Genomic DNA, 21,065 nt, shown 5'->3' with positions numbered 1-21,065 from the left:
TATATATATATATATATATATACACTATATTGCCAAAAGTATTCACTCACCCATCCAAATAATTGAATTCAGGTGTTCCAATCACTTCCATGGCCACAGGTGTATAGAATGAAGCACCTAGGCATGCAGACTGCTTCTACAAACATTTGTGAAAGAATGGGCCGCTCTCAGGAGCTCAGTGAATTCCAGCGTGGTACTGTGAAGGGATGCCACCTGTGCAACAAGTACAGTCGTGAAATTTCCTCGCTACTAAATATTCCACAGTCAACTGTCAGTGGTATTATAACAAAGTGGAAGCGATTGGGAATGACAGCAACTCAGCCACGAAGTGTTAGGCCACGTAAAATGACAGAGCAGGGTCAGCGGATGCTGAGGCACATAGTGCGCAGAGGTCGCCAACTTCAATCGCTACAGACCTCCAAAGTTCATGTGGCCTTCAGATTAGCTCAAGAACAGTGCGTAGAGAGCTTCATGGAATGGGTTTCCATGGCCGAGCAACTGGATCCAAGCCATACATCACCAAGTGCAACGCAAAGCGTCGGATGCAGTGGTGTAAAGCACGCCGCCACAGGACTCTAGAGCAGTGGAGACGCGTTCTCTGGAGTGACGAATCACGCTTCTCCATCTGGCAATCTGATGGACGAGTCTGGGTTTGGCGGTTGCCAGGAGAACAGTACTTGTCTGACTGCATTGTGCCGACTGTGAAGTTTGGTGGTGAATTCCAGTGAAAGGAATTCTGAATGCTTCAGCATACCAAGAGATTTTGGACAATTCCATGCTCCCAACTTTGTGGGAACAGTTTGGGGATGGCCCCTTCCTGTTCCAACATGACTGCGCACCAGTGCACAAAGCAAGGTCCATAAAGACATGGATGAGCGAGTTTGGTGTGGAAGAACTTGACTGGCCTGCACAGAGTCCTGACCTCAACCCGATAGAGCACCTTTGGGATGAATTAGAGCGAAGACTGCGAGCCAGGCCTTCTCGTCCAACATCAGTGTCTGACCTCACAAATGCGCTTCTGGAAGAATGGTCAAAAATTCCCATAAACACACTCCTAAACCTTGTGGAAAGCCTTCCCAGAATAGTTGAAGCTGTTATAGCTGCAAAGGGTGGGCCGACGTCACATTAAACCCTATGGATTAAGAATGGGATGTCACTTAAGTTCATATGCATCTAAAGGCAGGTGAGCGAATACTTTTGGCAATATAGTGTATATATATATATATTGGAGATGTCAGAATTAACACGTTAACGCATGCGATTAATTTAAAATGTTTAACGCGTTAATTTTTCTTAATTGCAATTAAAGCATTTATCTTTAATACAGCATTAACACTGGTGTGAAGGGCGGAAACTTTGTAATGTGTCTGCCCGGAGTCATTACACTGATGCACACGCCACAGTGCCAGAGCCCTTTTACCAAGGACAACCTACAAGCTTAGCTTACGCTGCAGTCCCATAGACATTCTTTGGGCAAAATTGTCTTAACACGCTAAAGTTGACCTCTATGCTGTCTCCTATGATAGAGCCACGGAGGTTGTTATCTCATTAAATAATCTTTGACAGCACTTCCCTGTCAGTGATAAAATGATGGAGAAAGGAGCTCTTAACGCTATTTAATGTACAAAACAAGCCCATATGGGACTTGTGACAGAAATCAAGTATTTTTCAGTCTATGTAAAGAGAATGGTGAGTTCAAAGCGGCGCTCGACGCTGGTGTTGCCGCCCTGGCACGAATCATGAATGCAGCTTCACGATTGCTGTAGGAAAGTGGATAGCTACAGTCTACCGGCAGATTAATAGAGAGAGTTTAAAGGATTTAATGCCCATTGCAATGAATATGCAACCTATGGGGGGCTAGTTCTTTCAGTTATTCAAACTCCCACTTTGGGAAATGTTGAATGTTATATATATATATATATATATATATATATATATATATATATATATATATATATATATATATATATATATATATATATATATATATATATACACACACACACACACATACATACATATACATTTACAATACATACATACACAGTATAACAGTATAGCCTATATATAGTATATATAGTGTCAGTAGTATATAAGTGAAATTGACTCTTTCTCTGAGCACAAGTTTGGACCAGGCTGTGTATGAAATCAGTATCATAGGAAGGTACCTAAAGCTTTAAATGTTTTACAGACATAGGGTACAACAGTGCATGTCTTAGGGATACAGTAGGTGTAATTTTGTCATTTCTGTACATTGAAAGGTTTTTCTGTATGCTTTGACAGGCATAGACCATTGCCATAAACCCACAGGCACAACTGAATTGTAAAAGCTCCACAATTAGACTGTTTTGTAAAATGTCCAACTCCTAAGTTAAGTGCTCTTCATGTCTGTCATGAGGCAGTGTCTGTCATCAGGCACAAAACTAAGCATTCCATACTTTGGACATTGTTTATTTTTGCTTACATATGTTAGCCATTAGCTTTAATGCTTCTTCTTTCTTAGTCATTGTAAACCACAACTTGAAAACCAGCTCAGAGCCATTACTGACAACAGAGACTGGATAAAGTACTGAATCTTGCATATCAGATCATGTCCCATGAACATTTACTCCATATTTTGTGCATCGACTCTGAAGTCTCTTGTCAGCTATAAAGCCAGTGACACAACTGTCAGCATAACTTAACTTTATGACCTCATTTCTGCTGAAAAACATCATGTCTGAATTTGCCGTGATAGATAGATGAGAAAGAACATTTGTAGGACCATTAAAATACGCATTTCTCCCTGGAAACACTAGCTGATGAAGGTCAATGGGATGCTTAACAGGACTAAGGATGATGCCAGCATAACAGAAAAGCTTGTCAAAATACAACTTATTTATTGGCCATTTGGCTCATAACACCGTTAGAGGTCCATTCTGGATTCAGTGCACCACGAGAATCTCTTTCCCATACCTTTCACTCAATCTCTCTCCTTCTTTTTATCTCTCCCTCTGCCTGTTCTCAAACTGTGATTTTAGAGGTCAATCCCCCTTGATGATGGAAGTGGGAGGCTTGTGTCTGAATGCACACTTTAGTTGTGAAAGATCAAGTAAATACCACCCTACTTGACTGATCCCTGGCAAGGCTATGAATATGCAAGAAATCTAGTAAAATCAAAAGTTATAAGGGCATGTAAATTCAGCGCAGGGTTGTATTTGAGGTCAGTAGTATTGCCAAACTACCTTTATGTTGCTTGCAAACCCATGTCAAACAAATCTCCTTTAGCATTGAAATGTCCTGCCAGACTTACACAGCCTCACAGTCAAACACATTTTCTTTGCATCAAGCTTCATAGTACATTCAGCATTTCAAAAACATCATAAAATATGGGAGAGGATGTCCTTGAGTCCACAATTTGTGTTCTCACCCACCCAAGTTTCAATAATTCAAATTCCACTTCAATTTTGAATCTCGCCATGTATGGGGCAGATGTGCCTAGATTTTTAACTGAGCACTTTTTTTTTAGAACATAAACTGATTGATTATCTCCTGTTGTGTCAAACTATAGGCGATTGTTTTTTTTTTATTTTTTGCTCATTTAGCCCAGCAGCATTTCATGCACATCTCATCCCTTAGTCTTCTTGAAACTAAACTGCACGTTCATTTTAAACCCACAATCTTTGTTAAATATGTTCTCATGCCTTTTTAACCATCTGATTCTGCCACTGATAGTCACTTCCCTGTCATAAATGACATTAAACTTCCCCATTAATAGATTGCCCCAGAGGTCGAGCCACATTTGATTTGCTTACTACTTTGATATCTGAGTTATTATATCCCCATTGTTAATAAGGGCACTCAGAAGAATATGTGTAATATGTTTAATTTACTTTTATCATTGCATACGCCACAAGTCACTTCGGAACTTTCATAAGCATAAAATGTATCACAGTTATGCTGATATTCTAATTCAAATTCTAATATCAAACCACTGTGTCCAGCTATTTAAACATAATAATAATAATAATACAAATCCTGTATTAGTGACAGAGCTTCCTGTTGTCACCAATGAAAGAGTGTTGCTGTACTGTGGTGGATGTAACAGCACATTTTGAACAAAAAGCAGTTTGGTTTACCTGCATGCACTCTGGCTAGTCACTTTTACCAGTTGATACAGTAATAACAGCCAGCATTCTTCAAGGTAAATCTGACAAAGTAATAATAATAATAATAATAATAATAATAACAAATCAACATTCTCTAGTCTGTTCCTTGAAGAATGCTATTTCTCTCTCTTTCCATGTATGCATGGTAATGTGCTATATGTCCAGAGAGAGATGACTTCATTATCATCTTACACAGTACATACTGCAGCTTAGCTACCTAGATGATATTGTAACTACAATCTCCCTATATCTGTCTGTCTCTCTATATTACAGGAGACGGCACTGAAACCACCACTCTATGGCACACTCTGTGGCACAGGTACAGCTCGCTCCCACAGGATAAAAATCAATCTCTAGCTGCCATTTCCTAAAGAGAGGGAGGGAGGGAGAGGAAGGCTGAACTGACTGAAGAGGTGAAAACGCAAACTGTACAGATTCTCCAGCCTCAAACGAGACCTAGAGAGTATCGGCAGACTAAATTAACCGAGACAACTCATCTCGTTGCCTGTTCGAAGCTTGTGCAAAACTCTGCTTGTGATTCGTAGGAGGTTTGAAATGCTGTGTTAAACCCTTTTTGTCCTCATTCACCGGTTTCACTGAAAAGGGCAGGAGAGACACCTCTATAGCATTTTTCCACTCTGCTTATCCAAACGGAACATGAATATGGCAAAGACCTCTGTATAGGATGTTTATATAGATATGTATTTATGTATATGCTGCACAGCCCTTTTTGTCTGTCTATTTATTGATTTTGATTTCTTGATTGACACATTAGACAAAGTTTGATGAAAATGTTATGTTCCTTGTGGTTGTTTCTTTTTTTATCTTTTGTTCACCTGCTATTAATGTTAATTTGTTCCTTCAGTGCTTGCACAGACACGGTACCTGTTAGACAGATTTTTTTATTGCTGCAGTTCACATTGCATATGGCCTTACTTTGACCATTCTGGCCATGATACAATGAACACCTCATCGTTGATTGCCTCAGCTCTCTGTGGCTTGCCCAATGCTTGTCAACATGTGGCTAACATTGAAATGCATGGCCCACCATTGGAGGTACCAACACCCCACGGTAGACTTTAGCTGTGTCACTGATTGCCTCCGAATTTGGGATGCGGAAGATTCTATTAGAGCCCTAATGCTTTGCTAAGCTGCAGTCATAGAGGACAGAGCTCCTGGTTCTTAATCAAAGAATCGCCTCTTATGCAGTAGAAAAGGACACCGGGTCTGACCTTTTATATGTTGTCTGTTGTAGTCAGCTTTAAAAAAGCAGAGCCAATATAATCTGTGAGATGTATTTAACTGATTTTGAATAGAAAGCCGCCGGCAATCTGTTGTATGAGATGGTAGGTTTTAGTTACATCACCTGGGTGTTCGTATATCCTGAAACTGATATGATATGTATTCATACAACCAAGGAAAAAAAATTTATCACGAATAAGTTGACTATTCAGATTTTATCAACAACACCAATACATTTACAGTAATACAACCTAACACGTGCACTTTAAGGTCTTGATGAGTATCCCACGGTTAAAGCTGTCTTTTGTAAAACTTAACAGTCAGGCGTTTATGTCCTGAATGAATATTACATTTTAATACAGCACTAATAAATTGCTTCATTCGATAGCACTTTTGTTCGAGCAGTAATTTACTCCTTTTAGCCAATGGAGTGACTTGTAGAAGTGTCTTTGTGCACAAATGTTTGACCTCTTATTCCTGGGGAGGTATCATATGTCTTAATGGTGTCAAATATATTGCTCTGGAGTTTGAAACATGCCTGAATTTGTGTGCTAGACAAAAAAAAGAGAGAAAAAAGAGAACTGGAAAGACCTTTTAATGTAACAGAGATGGACACATCACTTTCATAAAATTTTAAGCACCTTACATTATCTTTGTATTCTACTTTTGATTTGCCAACATGTGAAATAAACTGTATATAACTGTTTTATGTATGTTTGAGCTTTGGAAGTTTATTAAAGTCTTTTGCATTGTACTGCACATTTCCATGCATCATTTATTAATCTAACAACTTCACATCTATATTTTTCTAATGATCTCATTTAATTATCACTGAATTAAATTTCCTGTTTAAAGGGATTATTCTTCCAAAAATTAAAATTTTGTCATAGTTTACTCATCTTCATATTGTTCCAAACCCTTATGACTTCCTATCTTCTGTGGAATGATAAAGGAGATCTTAGACAGAATAAGAGCCTGAGTCACCAATGATAAAAGCTGGTCACCATTCACTTTCATTGCATGAAAGATGCAATGAAAGTGAAGGATGACTACATTTTTTTTTTTTTTTTTTTTTTTTTTGTGGCTTTAAACTTTTTTTTTTTGTGTGCCCTTAAAAGTTTATTTTACTGTTAAGCATAAAGCTGAAATTTAAAACCTATCTAAACATGACATTGTTTCTTTAAACTCACAAATACATTGTCATCTGTGGAAATAAATGAATTATGCATCTTCATATATTTAGTCCAGTTATACAACTACATTTGAATGTATACATCTTTTGAAATATATCTTTTTGTAAGACTGAGCAATTACAAATTTTAAGGCTCTTTGATCACACACCCACATGTATATTTTTTCAATGTGCATTTGTGAGTAGGCCCAAGAGCCAGCCATTGTTCCAGTGTAGGTGGTTTCAAAGCAGCTGTTCTAGAGGTTCAATTGAAAGAAAGGAGAAATGAGAGGCAACTGAAAAAATGTAATTGTTTATCAAAGTTACTTTATATTGCAAGCCTGGAGAGCTAATAATTTCCCATGAGGGAAAGATGTCCTTGGTGATTAGTGGAAAATGGTGCACATGTACTGCGTTGAGCTTGTATCTTTTTTCTAATAGGGTGTGCAAATGTCAGCCTGCTATTAATATCTCAATGTAAACTCTCAATGTGCTTAAAGGAATAGTTCACCCAAAAATGAAAATTTGCTGGTAATTTACTCACCCTCAGGCCATCCAAGATGTATCTGAGTTTCTTTCTTCATCAAAACAGAATTTAAGACTTTAAGGATTTCATTTCAGGCCTCCTCCTCTAAAAAATGCAAGTGAATGTACTCCATTTTTTGACGGTCCAAAATGCATGTTTAGGGATGCATCAAAATAATCCACATGACTCCAGTCAACAAATTCTGTTTTGATGAAGAAAGAAACTCAGATACATCTTGGATGGCCTGAGGGTGAGTAAATTTTCAGCAAATTTTCATTTTTGGGTGAAATATTCCTTTTAATCAATGTACATTCATGACTGTGTTGGCATGCAAACTTTACAGTAACAACGGTTTCTGAAAGAAAAGACCGTCACCTAAGTACATTTGCTTTTTCATACATGATTTTTGCTCACTCAAGCTTTTAGAAGCATTTAAGTTAAATATAAAACCACATTTAATTGATATATTATGATATATCTTACAATGCTTTTTCAAGGAATACATTTGTATCAGTAGACGTGTTTCTTGGGAAATTAACTAATGACCTTGATGTTTCTAATGCCATGCTCTTCCAAATGAGTCATGAGAACAAATATGTATGGGATGATATAGAGTCAGCAGGCTAATGCAGCTACAACATAACTACTTATCAAATACATAAATAAACATACTGTAAAATATTTTAGTTTAAATATTATTATGTGAGAAGAAAGATATATGAAACTAGAACTATGTAGGAAATCAGCTGCCTGGGACAATGGCAAACTATACAGTGTAGCACTCATTATACGTAAAATATTTGACTGCCGATATTGACCAATCAGAATCAAGCATTCCATATAATGTCTATTAGGTCCTTGGATTTAAATAATGGGCAAACATTTTCCAACAGTTTGGTCTCCATCTGGAGTTCTGGCAAATTGTGTTTCTTAAAGATACTGTATGTAATTTAGCCATTGTTATTTTTCAAATTTACTATGACAGCTGAGGGGAGTTTTGTGTGATGGCACTGCTTCAGTTTTACAGTAGCATTGATCTTAAATGTGCCGTATTATTTGTTTGAAAGCATTTAGTGCAAAAAGAATTCCCATTGAATCAAGTACAAATGCTAGCTGCATGGTGTGGATTATATGGCTCCATGTGGTGCACACAAAGCAAACATATCCCTGCATGCTTGCTCATAATCTAATAAAGCAATTGTCAATAAGGGGGCTGATTAAAGGAGTCTGTAAAGTAACGGCCTCAATAATGGAGGTGCCTCAGGGATTGACCTGTTAGCTCAGAACAACCTTGAAAATGTTAATGCAGAAACACACAGTTGTATTCAGTTACCACTTGCACCCTTTAATTGCACTTTACCTTCATAACAATCCTCACATAATAATATTACAAAAAAGGCAACACTTTACAAAATGTTTTATACCTTAAAATTAGTTAATGCAATAGTAAACAGGAACTAACAATGAACAATACCTTTACAGAATGTATTAATCTTGAATAATTCCTAATGTGTGTGTGTGTGTGTGTGTGTGTGTGTAATTTTTTTGTTCATTAAAAGATGTATACATTAACATTAGTTAACGGATTACAAATTAACATGAACAATGAATAGTATATTTATAAATTAACATTAAAGGGATAGTTCACCCAAAAATGAAAACTCTTTCATTATTTACTCACTCTCATGTTGTGACTATCCTTCTTCCATGGAACACAAAAGGAGATTTTAGGAAGAATGTAATGAAAGTGAATGGTGACTGAGACTGAAATATTGTCTAACATCAATTTTTTTTTTTTTTTGTTCTACAGAAGAACGTCATACGGTTATAGATCAACATGAGGGCAAAAAAAATAAAGAAAATAATAGTAAATATTTATATAGTAAATCTGTAAAAATAATGTGAATTGTTAGTTTATGATACTGAATGCATTAAATAATGTAAACATATTGCAATTTAATCTGTTTTGAATGCTATTCTGATGCTAGTGAAACTTTGTAATATGGCACTTTTCATACCACTGTCTCCTTTAAGATGATTCACTTATGTTTTTCCACTTTTGTAAGTCGCTTTGGATAAAAGCGTCTGCCAAATGAATAAATGTAAATGTAGTGAAAAGTGTTAACAAAAAATATTTGCCTTTGCGTCACCTAAAAATATCTTGCTACTCTGTTTTGAAGGGGAAAGAATAAATGCATAAATACATAAATTATTGCTAAAAATAAATATAAAGTTTCATTTAATTTTGTTCAGTTTAAGGAAACATGATGATTATAAACTAGCTGCACTGCAAGGCACAGCACAATGAAAGTGAAACCAGTGAGGAATTGCATTACTTCACTCTGAATGCCTATGAAAGTACCTCTCTAGCAGGTGCTGACTATGAGAGTATACTGCACCAAAAGAGAGCTCATGAATTCATAAATCGGCTGGACTTTAGAATGACAAAATGTTTCTTGAGGAGGACTGTCTAGGATCAGATTGCTGAGAAAGTGCAACAAAACATATGTCTTGAGATCATATTTATAATTCATATCGATCATATCCTGTGTCCTCAGTATTACATCACACAGAGGGGCAGAATGGGGCCGGGGATTTGAGGGTACAGAAAAGTCGGGCCGTCATTATAAATGATCACGTACATGGGGGAATTACCAGTTACTTCAGACTGAGAATACTGTATCCAAGCCCCAAAGGGTTTGCTTATTATCTCTATGTAGTGCTATTTATGCATTTTTTGTGCAGCAGTGGAGGAAATAGGAAGATGTTCTTTCACTGTTATTTGCACTCAAGGCTGTGCTTCACACTCCTGCTGCCAAATCTCTGCCAAACTGAATAATTCAATCATCATTTTGCAGCTGCAAAATTTTTGTGTTCACAAAACCAAACCAGTGCACAGTGTTAAAATATAATAAAATAAAACAATGCTTGTCTCCATGGCTTGTTAAAAACATGTCCATTAGTTAAAAGTACTGACATATAAATATTCACAGGTCCCAAAATGATGACTTTTTAGGCGGCACAGATTGACATACAATTGGTCTGAGCAGGCTGATATTAAAGGGATGTTTCTGGTGCAAGTTAAACTCAATCGATAACATGTGTAGCATAATGTTGATTAAAAATAATTTAGACTTGTCCCTCATTTATTAAATAATAATAATAATAATAATAATAATAATAATAATAATAAAACACTTGCAATTACAGTAAGACCTTCGCAATGGAAGTGAATGGGGCCAGTCCATAAACATTAAAATACACACTGTTTCCAAAATAGAGCCACAAGATGTAAACATTGTACATGTTTATATGATTTTAGTGCAATAAAATCACCATCTAACCTTATCTGTTTAAAGTTACAGTATATCAAATATTGCAGATTTGTTGTCATGACGAAGTAGCACCAACAAACCCAGTTACCTAGTAAATGCAGTAACGTTGGTAAGTCCCAGATATTATCAAACTAAAATCATGTTATCAAATATAATGTTTTCAACTTATGGCTATATTTTTGATACAGTGTGTATTTTAATGTTTAATGGATCACTTCCATGTAAGAGCCTTACTATAGCAGCAGTTTCTGCTTTTATTTAATAAATTATATATATATATATATGTGTGTGTGTGTGTGTGTGTGTGTGTGTGTGTGTGTGTGTGTGTATATATATATATATATATATATATATATATGCTTGAAATGCTGTCGATTGAGCTTAAAGGGATAGTTCACCCAGAAATGAAAATTCAGTCACTGTTTACTCAACCCTATGTTGTTATAACCCCATGTGACTTTCTTTCTTTTTTCTTAACACAAAGGGAGAAATTATAAAAAAAAAAAAAAAACAATTTCAGTGATGTCATACAATGGCAGTTTATGGTGACCACCTCTTCAAGCTCCAAATGGATGCAAAAGTATAATTCAGAAGTCTAATAAATTATTCCATGAGACTCATGATTGTTATAAAAGCACACAATAATGTTTGGTGAGAAACAAAGCGAAATCTAATGTATTTAGTAAAAAATTTTACCGATCATTATTCTCCTGTGCGTTTATGAGACTGCAGCTCTTTGCACGAGAGCAACATTAATTATGCTGCACGTGTGAGGTGGGGCGTTCAAGCAAAAATAATTTTGTTTTGCTTCAACAAGACCATCAGCAATACTGACAACAGAAAATACAAAATAGCTGCCCACAAACCAGAGAACAGAAGTTACAAAAATGTCTGAAGAGTTTGTAGTGGAAGAATAGATGCATTTCAATGTTGAGCTTTATTTGTTTTAACCGGAGTCCTCCACCAAACACAGACATGGGGCTGAAGGTAGCTACAGTCACACCGTGTCTATTCAGATTCCAAATGACACACAATAAAAGTTATCTTTTCTATGTTAATCAAAGTTTTTTTTGTCTTAAGCAGCTGCAAGCAACAGGAAATTCTGTCAATCGCTTGGTTTCTATATTTGGCATAGCGCTATATATTTTGTGCGAGGGCGAGGCAATTGTGTTCTGCGACTGCTTGCGGGTCCTTGAATAAGGTATAACATGCGAGGGTTGCTGGTAGAGTTTCTGGTGCCCCCCTCAGGTAAGATGCAGACTGTGTAATGGGCGTATAGGGAGCAGCGGTACTGGTAGCTACATTCAGCCTCATCCATCACACTTTTTGATTGAGGACTGGACATTAAAATGCATCTATTCTTCCACTACAAACTCTTCAGACATGTTTGTAAGTTCTGTTCTCTGGTTTGTGGGCAGCTATGTTGTGTTTTCTGTTGTTAATACCACTGGTCGTCCTGTTGAAGCGAAACAAAACGAGTTTTCGCTTGAACGCCCCATCTCGCGTGGGCTGCATAACTACTGTTGCTCTCATGCAAAGAGTTCTAAAGCTCGCATGCAACTCGTGAATGCGCACAGGAGAATAACGGTCAGTGAACATGTTTACTAAATAATACATTAGATTTCGGTTTGTGTTCGCACTAAACCTTATTGTATGCTTTCATAACAATTATGAGTCTCATGGAATAATTTATTAGACTTCTGAATTATACTTTTGTGTCTTTTTGAAGCTTGAAGAGGTGGTCACCAGTCATTGTATGACATCACTGAGCACAAAATTATTTCACAATTTCTCCTTTTATGTTAAGAAAAAGAAAGAAAAGTCATATAGGGTTATAACAACACAGGAGTGAGTAATGACTGAATTTTCATTTTTGGTTGAACTAATCCTTTAACTTATTGTAACTGAAACATTCCTTTAATGATATTGAGTAAGGGTATGAATCATTACTTTCTATGTAGACATTTCTTTCCATATAGAATTAAGAGTAACATGTCTTGTTTGATTAGAAAACCTTAGCAAGTTGACGATTACTTTAAATTGTGTCACTCAGATACAACAACATCCTAACATTGATGCAGAAGTGATTGTCCTAAATACAGTGTGACTAATATTCAAAAATCTCTACAGCCATATAGCTGTTTGTTGGCTTCGGGAGATTAGGAATAGCTTTGAAACATGACTGTCACTCATGTTTGTTTAGAATGACCAGGTTGTATAGGCTTATTATGCACAGGGAAATAATAAAATAAAACAAAACATACAAAAAGCTTCAAAATAAATGCACTGCTGTCTGATTAAATGCTCTCAGAATTCAATTTAAGAACGTTGTTATACACTAATCTTCACGAGGACACCGTCTAAGAAATACATTCTTCTAAAACAAGGGATCAAAATTCAATTTCAAGAGCTTGTTTTTCATAAGGTAACTTTTTTATGTCATGTCAGTACACTACCTTGCACAATATTCACAATGCAGCATTTATTTGTAAATGGCATGACATTATTGGGCTCTTTAATATATGTTAACATTCTATAATTAAGGTTACCACTCACACCACCTTTGCAGCATTGTATAATGCAAATCACAGCAGTGACTCACTTCCATCGTCTGGTCTATTGATTTAATGTTAGTGCTGCTTTGCAAAGTACTTTTGGCATGCTTAGTCATTACATTGCAAATTTCAGTTCATATATTGTATTTTGAAGCTTTCAAATGATGAGAACAAAGCTGTTCAAGTTTTTATTTATTTTTTTATTTTTCTGAAAAATTAAGTAAAAAAAAAAAAAATGTCCCTTTGCCTAATCAAACAAAACAGTTCCTTCAGTTTGAGGGTTTACTGTGTCTAGGAAAGGGTGTTTCGTGTACGGATGACCAACTGAGTGTTGGAAGACATTTGCATGAGATCTTAACTAAGTGGGTAAACAGAAGATCGTCTAAAGTCAGGTTGGGAGGCGTTGACTTTAAGACAAAGTTCAGAGCTACAGTAATCCAGCTAATCCAACACAGATTTCTTGATTTACGTTCACAAAAAAGATTGGAAGACGATAAGAGCCCGGCCCCATCTTAGAATAGCTGGTAATCTGTTTTGGACAGAGGACTCAGGGGTATTTACCCAGCCTTAACATTTGCTGAAACAGATGGTAGGGAGGGGGGGTTGGAACCACCAAACTTTCTCATCCATGTATAGAAAAAACAAAAATGAAAGAAAGAAAGAAAAAAGAACAGTGGATGATAATCAGTGTTGTTTATTTTGCTGCTTGACTCCTTAAGTACTTTCAGCCAGATTATAGGCTTTCCTGAGGATAATCGGAGACAGCAGACAATTGCCTTTTTTCCCATCCTGAAAGTATACCCCGTGATGGCGTAAAGAAGGCGGTTTAGGGTGGATGCCGACTCTTAATTCCTGATTAGTCCTGTTCCAAACCTTGCTAAAATTAACTGGGCATGGTGCTAATCACTAAGCTTCAGACACTCTTGGCTGTTGTCTGCCATGGAGTTGTAGCTACATAGCTGTCATTGAGTAGATGTCTCTAGAGTCAGACCCAATTAGGGCAGGCTTTTGAACCCTGCTCCAAACATTGTTTGACTACACAATGGACAAGCGCTTTGGTCCGAGCTGTTATTAATTTGTTGACTTAATAATAGCCCCACAACAGAGCTGTCCCTCAATGAAGCTTACATTTGTCGCTCTAAACAGACAGTCATTGGTTCTAAGCCTAGTCTGAATAGCTTCTTATAAGAGAATAGAGCATTTGTAGTAACATGCAACTTTTATATCAAAAGAAATAAATAAAAGGAATACTGAAATATTTCATGTTTCATGAATTTTCCCACTCAAGTTCTATTGTATTTTGTTCTATTTAATCTCCTTATTTTCACATTTGCTTTTTAATTAATGCTAAAGAGTACATTAATACATAAAGCCTTTAGTTCATTTATCCTTGCTTTTTAACCCTTCTATTGTCTTAGGGTAATTTTTGACCCGAGACAGGTAAAGAATATGTTACAAATACTGCATAGTTTTGGTACCGTAACCAAATAAATCAAAACAAACAAAATAAAAAAGAAATTTAGGGGCCATTTACACGACAACATTTTCAACTAAAAACGGAAAACTTTTTATGCGTTTTGGCTGTTCGTTTACACGACAACAGCGTTTTGGGTCCTGAAAATGCAAACTTTTGAAAACAGGTTTCAAAGTGCAAGTTTTTGAAAACACTGCCGTTATCATCTCCGTGTAAACATACAAAAACACGAATTTGTGAAAATGATGACGTCATGAGCATGCGTATTATGTGTTCAGTCTATAGGCATGCGCGTGAGTACTTCAAAACAACGCGCGAGACATTCAAAACTACAATGGCTGTGTTTGTGCAGCTCAATATTTTGAGTTTATTTTGAGTATACACTATATTGCCAAAAGTATTCGCTCATCTGCCTTTAGACGCATATGAACTTAAGTGACATCCCATTCTTAATCCATAGGGTTTAATATGACGTCGGCCCACCCTTTGCAGCTATAACAGCTTTAACTCTTCTGGGCAGGCTTTCCACAAGGTTTAGGAGTGTGTTTATGGGAATTTTTGACCATTCTTCCAGAAGCGCATTTGTGAGGTCAGACACTGATGTTGGACAAGAAGGCCTGGCTCACAATCTTCGCTCTAATTCATCCCAAAGGTGCTCTATCGGGTTGAGGTCAGGACTCTGTGCAGGCCAGTCAAGTTCTTCCACACCAAACTCACTCATCCATGTCTTTATGGACCTTGCTTTGTGCACTGGTGCGCAGTCATGTTGGAACAGGAAGGGGCCATCCCCAAACTGTTCCCACAAAGTTGGGAGCATGGAATTGTCCAAAATCTCTTGGTATGCTGAAGCATTCAGAGTTCCTTTCACTGGAACTAAGGGGCCAAGCCCAGCTCCTGAAAAACAACCCCACACCATAATCCCCCCTCCACCAAACTTCACAGTTGGCACAATGCAGTCAGACAAGTACCGTTCTCCTGGCAACCGCCAAACCCAGATTCGTCCATCAGATTGCCAGATGGAGAAGCGTGATTCGTCACTCCAGAGAATGCGTCTCCACTGCTCTAGAGTCCAGTGGCAGTGTGCTTTACACCATTGCATCCGACGCTTTGCATTGCACTTGGTGATGTATGGCTTGGATGCAGCTGCTCGGCCATGGAAACCCATTCCATGAAGCTCTCTACTCACTGTTCTTGAGCTAATCTGAAGGCCACATGAACTTTGGAGGTCTGTAGCGATTGACCGCAGAAAGTTGGCGACCTCTGCGCACTATGACCTCAGTATCCGCTGACCCCGCTCTGTCATTTAACGTGGCCTACCACTTTGTGGCTGAGTTGCTGTTATTCCCAATCGCTTCCATTTTGTTATAATACCACTGACAGTTGACTGTGGAATATTTAGTAGCGAGGAAATTTCACGACTGGACTTGTTGCACAGGTGGCATCCTATCACAGTACCACGCTGGAATTCACTGAGCTCCTGAGAGCGGCCCATTCTTTCACATATGTTTGTAGAAGCAGTCTGCATGCCTAGGTGCTTCATTTTATACACCTGTGGCCATGGAAGTGATTGGAACACCTGAATTCAATTATTTGAATGGGTGAGCGAATACTTTTGGCAATATAGTGTATTTGAGTATATGCTTCCATTGAAGCCATGCGTCTGCCTTACCTCAACTTCATTGTTTAAAAATTGTATTTGATAGTGGAATTCATGGTAAACAACTACATTACATTACATGACTTCCGGTTGAGTGAACACTGGCGTGTGTTTCTGCCATCTGCCGCTGCTCTCCGGTTTCTTTTTGATGTTTCTAGTTGCTTTTATTTAATGGCCTTTTGAAGGAGAGACCTCAGGAAATCAAGTTTTATGACTGTTTTTTATGGATAATGGACAGTTGACTTTCTAGTTTTAAGCTCCACGTCATCCTCTCGTCTGCTTGGATTACATCGGAGTAAACAAACTGCTCAAATGGCCACCTGATTCCCTGCCCATCGTCCATGTCCAGTGTGGCCGGAGCGCGCGGAACTGGAATTCGGGTCATGTTGGTGGATCATTGAGGATGCTCTGCCTTTATATTACTCATCCCTGGAATTACGGCACCTGAATTCTTCGGCCCGACTGACAGCTGGAGTTTACAACTATTGCGCTGCCCTTGGAATTGCGTGCCGCCCCCAGTATGTCCACCGAGGGTCACGCCAACATCCCGGCAGATTCCAGGCTGACTCCTCTAACAACCTCCATATACCGGCCATTTGGTATTCATGACGTAGCCCTCTGACTGGTGCAAGGGATTTGAAGTGGGGGGTCATTTTCGATAATATCAGCAGGCTAAAACACATCTTTTACTCCAGCAAAAATTGCAGATGTCGCCACCATTAAGATGGCTCTCATAAATGCACGATCAATAACGAACAAGTCTTTTATTTTGAACGACTTTTTTATATCACGAACATTGGACTGTTTATTCATCACTGAGACCTGGCTGAATCCTAGCGAACAAATGTCCCTGGGGGATCTAACAATGCCAGGCTGTGACTTTTTAAATTCCCCACGGACTTCAGGGCAAGGAGGTGGTGTTGCCACTGTTTTTAGAAACTCTTTTAAATGCAGAATGCTACCTACGGACATGTATTCCACTTTTGAGGTCCAACTATTAAAGTTTGACACCCTGGTTCCTTCATTATGTGCACTTGTGTATAGACCTCCCAGATTTAATAGAGACTTTATTGAACAATTTTCGGACTTTCTCTCTTGACTGATTCTTGGGGATTTTAATATTCACATATGCTGTCCATCGAAACCGCTGGTAAATGAATTTCTCTTCCTCACTGAGTCTTTAAATTTTGTCACTGGTTCTACCCACAATATGGGTCATACATTGGATCTGGTATTATCGTATGGTATCTCTGTATCTAACTTAGAGATCTTAGATATTGGCATCTCTGACCATTTTTCATCATGTTTGAGTCTGTCTCTACTTGTCCTCTCCCTACTACTTCTCTGTCTTTATGTCACTCCAGGTCCATTCACTCATCTACTACCAATCTTTTTTCAGAATTGTATTTATCACATTTTACTGATGGTGTCTCAAATAAAGTCAATACTGAATCACTGGTTGAAGCTTTTAATCAATCTTGTACTTTCACTCTTGATAATGTCGCTCCGCTTAAGCCAAGGAGAGTTAAGGGTGTTTCACAGCCTTGGCTAAATGGCGTCACCCGCGCTCTCAGACAAGAGTGTAGAAAAGCGGAGCGCAAGTGGAAAAGAGACAAGCTTCAGGTCTTTTTTGACATCTTAAAGGTGTCTTTAACAAACTATTAAAGAGCAGTGAAAGAAGCAAAAGCTAAGTTTTTCTCTAAAGTGATATCTGATAATGCAAATCGACAAAAAGTATTGTTTAATACTATTCATTCTGTCTTAAACTCTATGAAAGATGCTTTTTTGGACGCTACTCAAGAGACCTGTGAGGAATTTAAAAAAATAAATTTACTCACAAAATCGAGCATATTAAAGGTGCTATTGTACCTTCTCAAGTGGATCAACCACTAATACCTTCCCTGTCCAGCTCCCTGACTCACTTTGAGCCAGTTTCAACAGAACAGTTAGCAGACATAGTTTCCAAGATGAAGTGTTCCAATTACAAGCTGGATATTCTATCTCCGCGACTTTTTAAAGACGTTTTTACAACTATTAGTTCCAGTGTGACAGCGATAGTTAACAGCTCCTTAGCTAATGGAGTTGTTCCTAGCAGTTTTAAGCATGCAATTTTACATCCTTTTTTAAAAAAGCCTTCTTTGGATCCAGCAATACACAATAATTATAGGCCAATCTCTAAATTGCCTTTTATAAGATCTTGGAGAGAGTTGACTATTCGTAGCTTTACTCCTATCTAAATACATTTGACATTTTAGACATATTTCAGTCTGGCTTCAGACACTTACACAGCACTGAATCCGCATTGCTCAAGGTTACTAATGATATTTTTCTCTCCATGGATTCAGGCTTACATGTTGTCTTAGTCTTATTAGATCTTAGTGCCACGTTCGACTCTATCGACCAAAGCATTCTTCTCAGTCGTTTCGAGTGTGGGGTTGGCATCCAGGGTATGGCCCTCCAGTGGTTTGCCTTCTATCTAAAAGATAGGACGTTTTCTGTAAATGTTGGGAATTTCTCTTCTACATCAGCTCATTTACAATGTGGTGTCCCTCAAGGGTCAATTTTAGGACCCTTATTATTTTCTTCCATCCTCTTCCTCTTCCTTTCCAGAAGTACAGCATATCCTATCACTGTTATGCCGACAATTCCCAATTTTACTTACCAGTGAGCTTAGACAAGAAGTGTTCATTTGATAACATCCTAAATTGCTTCAAAGATATTAAACATTGGCTGGCAAACAATTATTTACAATTAAATGAGAGTAAAACTGACAAATACATTAGTGATCTTCTCATCCCTTACTCCCCCACCCAAACCCTAACCCTTCTCATCAACATCTTTTTAATGTTCCTCGTTGTCGCTATACATCCAAAGGTGATCGTGCTTTCTCTGTGATAGGTCCTAAACTCTGGAATAGTCTTCCTTACCATGTATGGTCAGCTTCTTCAATAGCCATTTTTAAATCCTCTTTGAAAATGTATTTTTTTTCTTAAGCATTTGAATAGGAATTTTTATATGTTAAATTAGGTAAATACTTGATGCAGTTTTTAAATTGTAATCGTTTTATTTATTATGTATATAATTCTGTCATTGTATATTTCTGATTGATTTATAATGCACTTTGGGTCAGCTTCTGTTGTTTTTAAATGTGCTATATAAATAAAGGTTGACGACTTGATTACCCATGGTGCAGCAGAGAAGAACCCACCAATCAGAGAACAGCGTCCAAGTAAACCCACGAAACGTGGCTTGGAGCAACCACGCACTCCTATGACGTACTGTGAATGATGTAATCGAGTCGGTCTCCCTTCACCCTTAAACTACTTATATATTTGTGCATATCGTACTATTTTATAACTTATATCATCAACCTAAAATCAATAGTTTTATATATATTTCCATAATTTTATATTCAATGACATCATTCGCAATGCTTCATTTGAATGTTGTCCGTGCCCTCAGTAAAGACGGTAAGTACACAGCATTTGTACCTTTGTCTTTATGTCCGATTTTCAAATACTTTTTTGCCACAATACAAAGTTTGTAATGCTGTGATTTACCTCGGAGCTGGTTGGTTTGGTTCATGGCTTAGAACTCTTTTATGAAGGATTTTATTAAAATCTATGGAAGAAATGAATGGGGAAAATACTTCTGGAACCCAGATGGCTGAACAAGTGGGCGGTCACTGTTACACTCTATTGTTTAAGTGAAATAACTATTTAAAACCAATTGTTCCTTCCATTGTCTAAGTGGGTAAATTTTGACCCATAAGTGAAAAAACAGTTGTGACCTTTTACCTTTCACTTTCTGGATGTTATGCAGTTTTAAATATTTATTTTTTGTACATATATGAATAAAATCCACCAGACCAGACCAGTATAGTGTCCGAAAAAGCGCTATATAAATGCAACATTCATTCATTCATTCATATTTCACATTTTCTCAAATCTAGCCCATAGCCCCATACTGTTCTCAAGCTTCCCCGCCTGTTTCACTTTCCCACAAATTGCATTTTTTCCCCCTAAAACGGGGTTTGTGCACACATGCACATGTCCACACACACAACCACACACAGAGAGAGTATTTTTAACAATTTGAACAGGTAATATGTAGTAAATATTTTTACTAACATGATTTTTTTTATTATTTTTATGAAAGGGTAAAATGGGGCTAAATGTTAAACTACAAGTTTCAAAAAAAGAATTAATGTAAGTGCTTTTATAAAATTATAAGCTTCATTTTTCTGCCTTTAAACCCTAAAATGTTTTGCCCCATTCACTTCCATTGTAAGTGCCTCACTTTTCTTTTATTTCTTTCTTTTTTTTTTTTTTTTTTAAGAAAAGGAGTCGAAATGGATTTTTGTGGTAATCAACATTATGCCATAAATGCTGTCGAATGAGCTTAACTTGTTTTGAACCCAGAATATTCCTTTAACCACCTCATCCTCTGCCATGCAACCTCCTTCATCAGGGTATGAACACCCAGTGCAACCAGGACATATTTCTCTAATTAGCCCACAACATTAACCAATTAAAGCTTGGTGCATGAAGAGTAGTTTATGATTTTCACATCATGTAGCCAAGAGACCATACAATGCACTTTTAAAGGTGAACTGGTGCAAGACTTCGGGAAAAAAAGCGATAACAGAAAAGATCAACATTGTATACCATGGTCAAATTATGCAATATGGAATCTAATTTAATTAGCTTACATTTTTAATTGGAAAACAAATATATATATATGTGATCAGGGGCCAGATTGAATGGCCAGTGCTCTCGTTTAATATACATCTTCTCCACGGTCTGTGCAGCAGGCAGCCATACTCTTTCAAAGCAAGGCAAATGAGAGTGGACAGACTGTTAAGTTTCTAGGAGACAAATGAATTAGTATTTTAAGCTAAATTACACAGGCTTGTATAGACACTAGTCCAGAGTTAGCTTGCTGGAATAGATCATCA

The 21,065-nt window shown here is 37.4% G+C and overlaps 1 protein-coding gene across 2 annotated transcripts in view; it reads left to right on the top strand.

The window, feature by feature from the left end:
• Nucleotides 1-21,065, top strand: part of pcdh11 (protocadherin 11) — a 218,459-nt gene that overhangs the window by 21,541 nt on the left and 175,853 nt on the right. The window contains exon 4 of one of the 2 annotated variants that reach the window (XM_051650159.1): nt 4,422-6,070. The exons of the other annotated variant lie outside the window; for it this stretch is intronic. Within the exon in view, the coding sequence (XP_051506119.1) occupies nt 4,422-4,505 (84 nt within the window). The 3' untranslated portion in view covers nt 4,506-6,070. Of the gene's footprint in view, nt 1-4,421; nt 6,071-21,065 lie in introns of those variants that run through there. 2 annotated transcript variants of the gene reach the window in all.

This window comes from Myxocyprinus asiaticus, chromosome 22, assembly GCF_019703515.2.
Source record: "Myxocyprinus asiaticus isolate MX2 ecotype Aquarium Trade chromosome 22, UBuf_Myxa_2, whole genome shotgun sequence".
In the NCBI taxonomy this organism is placed as follows: domain Eukaryota; kingdom Metazoa; phylum Chordata; class Actinopteri; order Cypriniformes; family Catostomidae; genus Myxocyprinus; species Myxocyprinus asiaticus.
The sequence above is the reverse complement of the archived record's forward strand: the minus strand, read 5'-3'. Positions and strand labels throughout refer to the sequence as shown.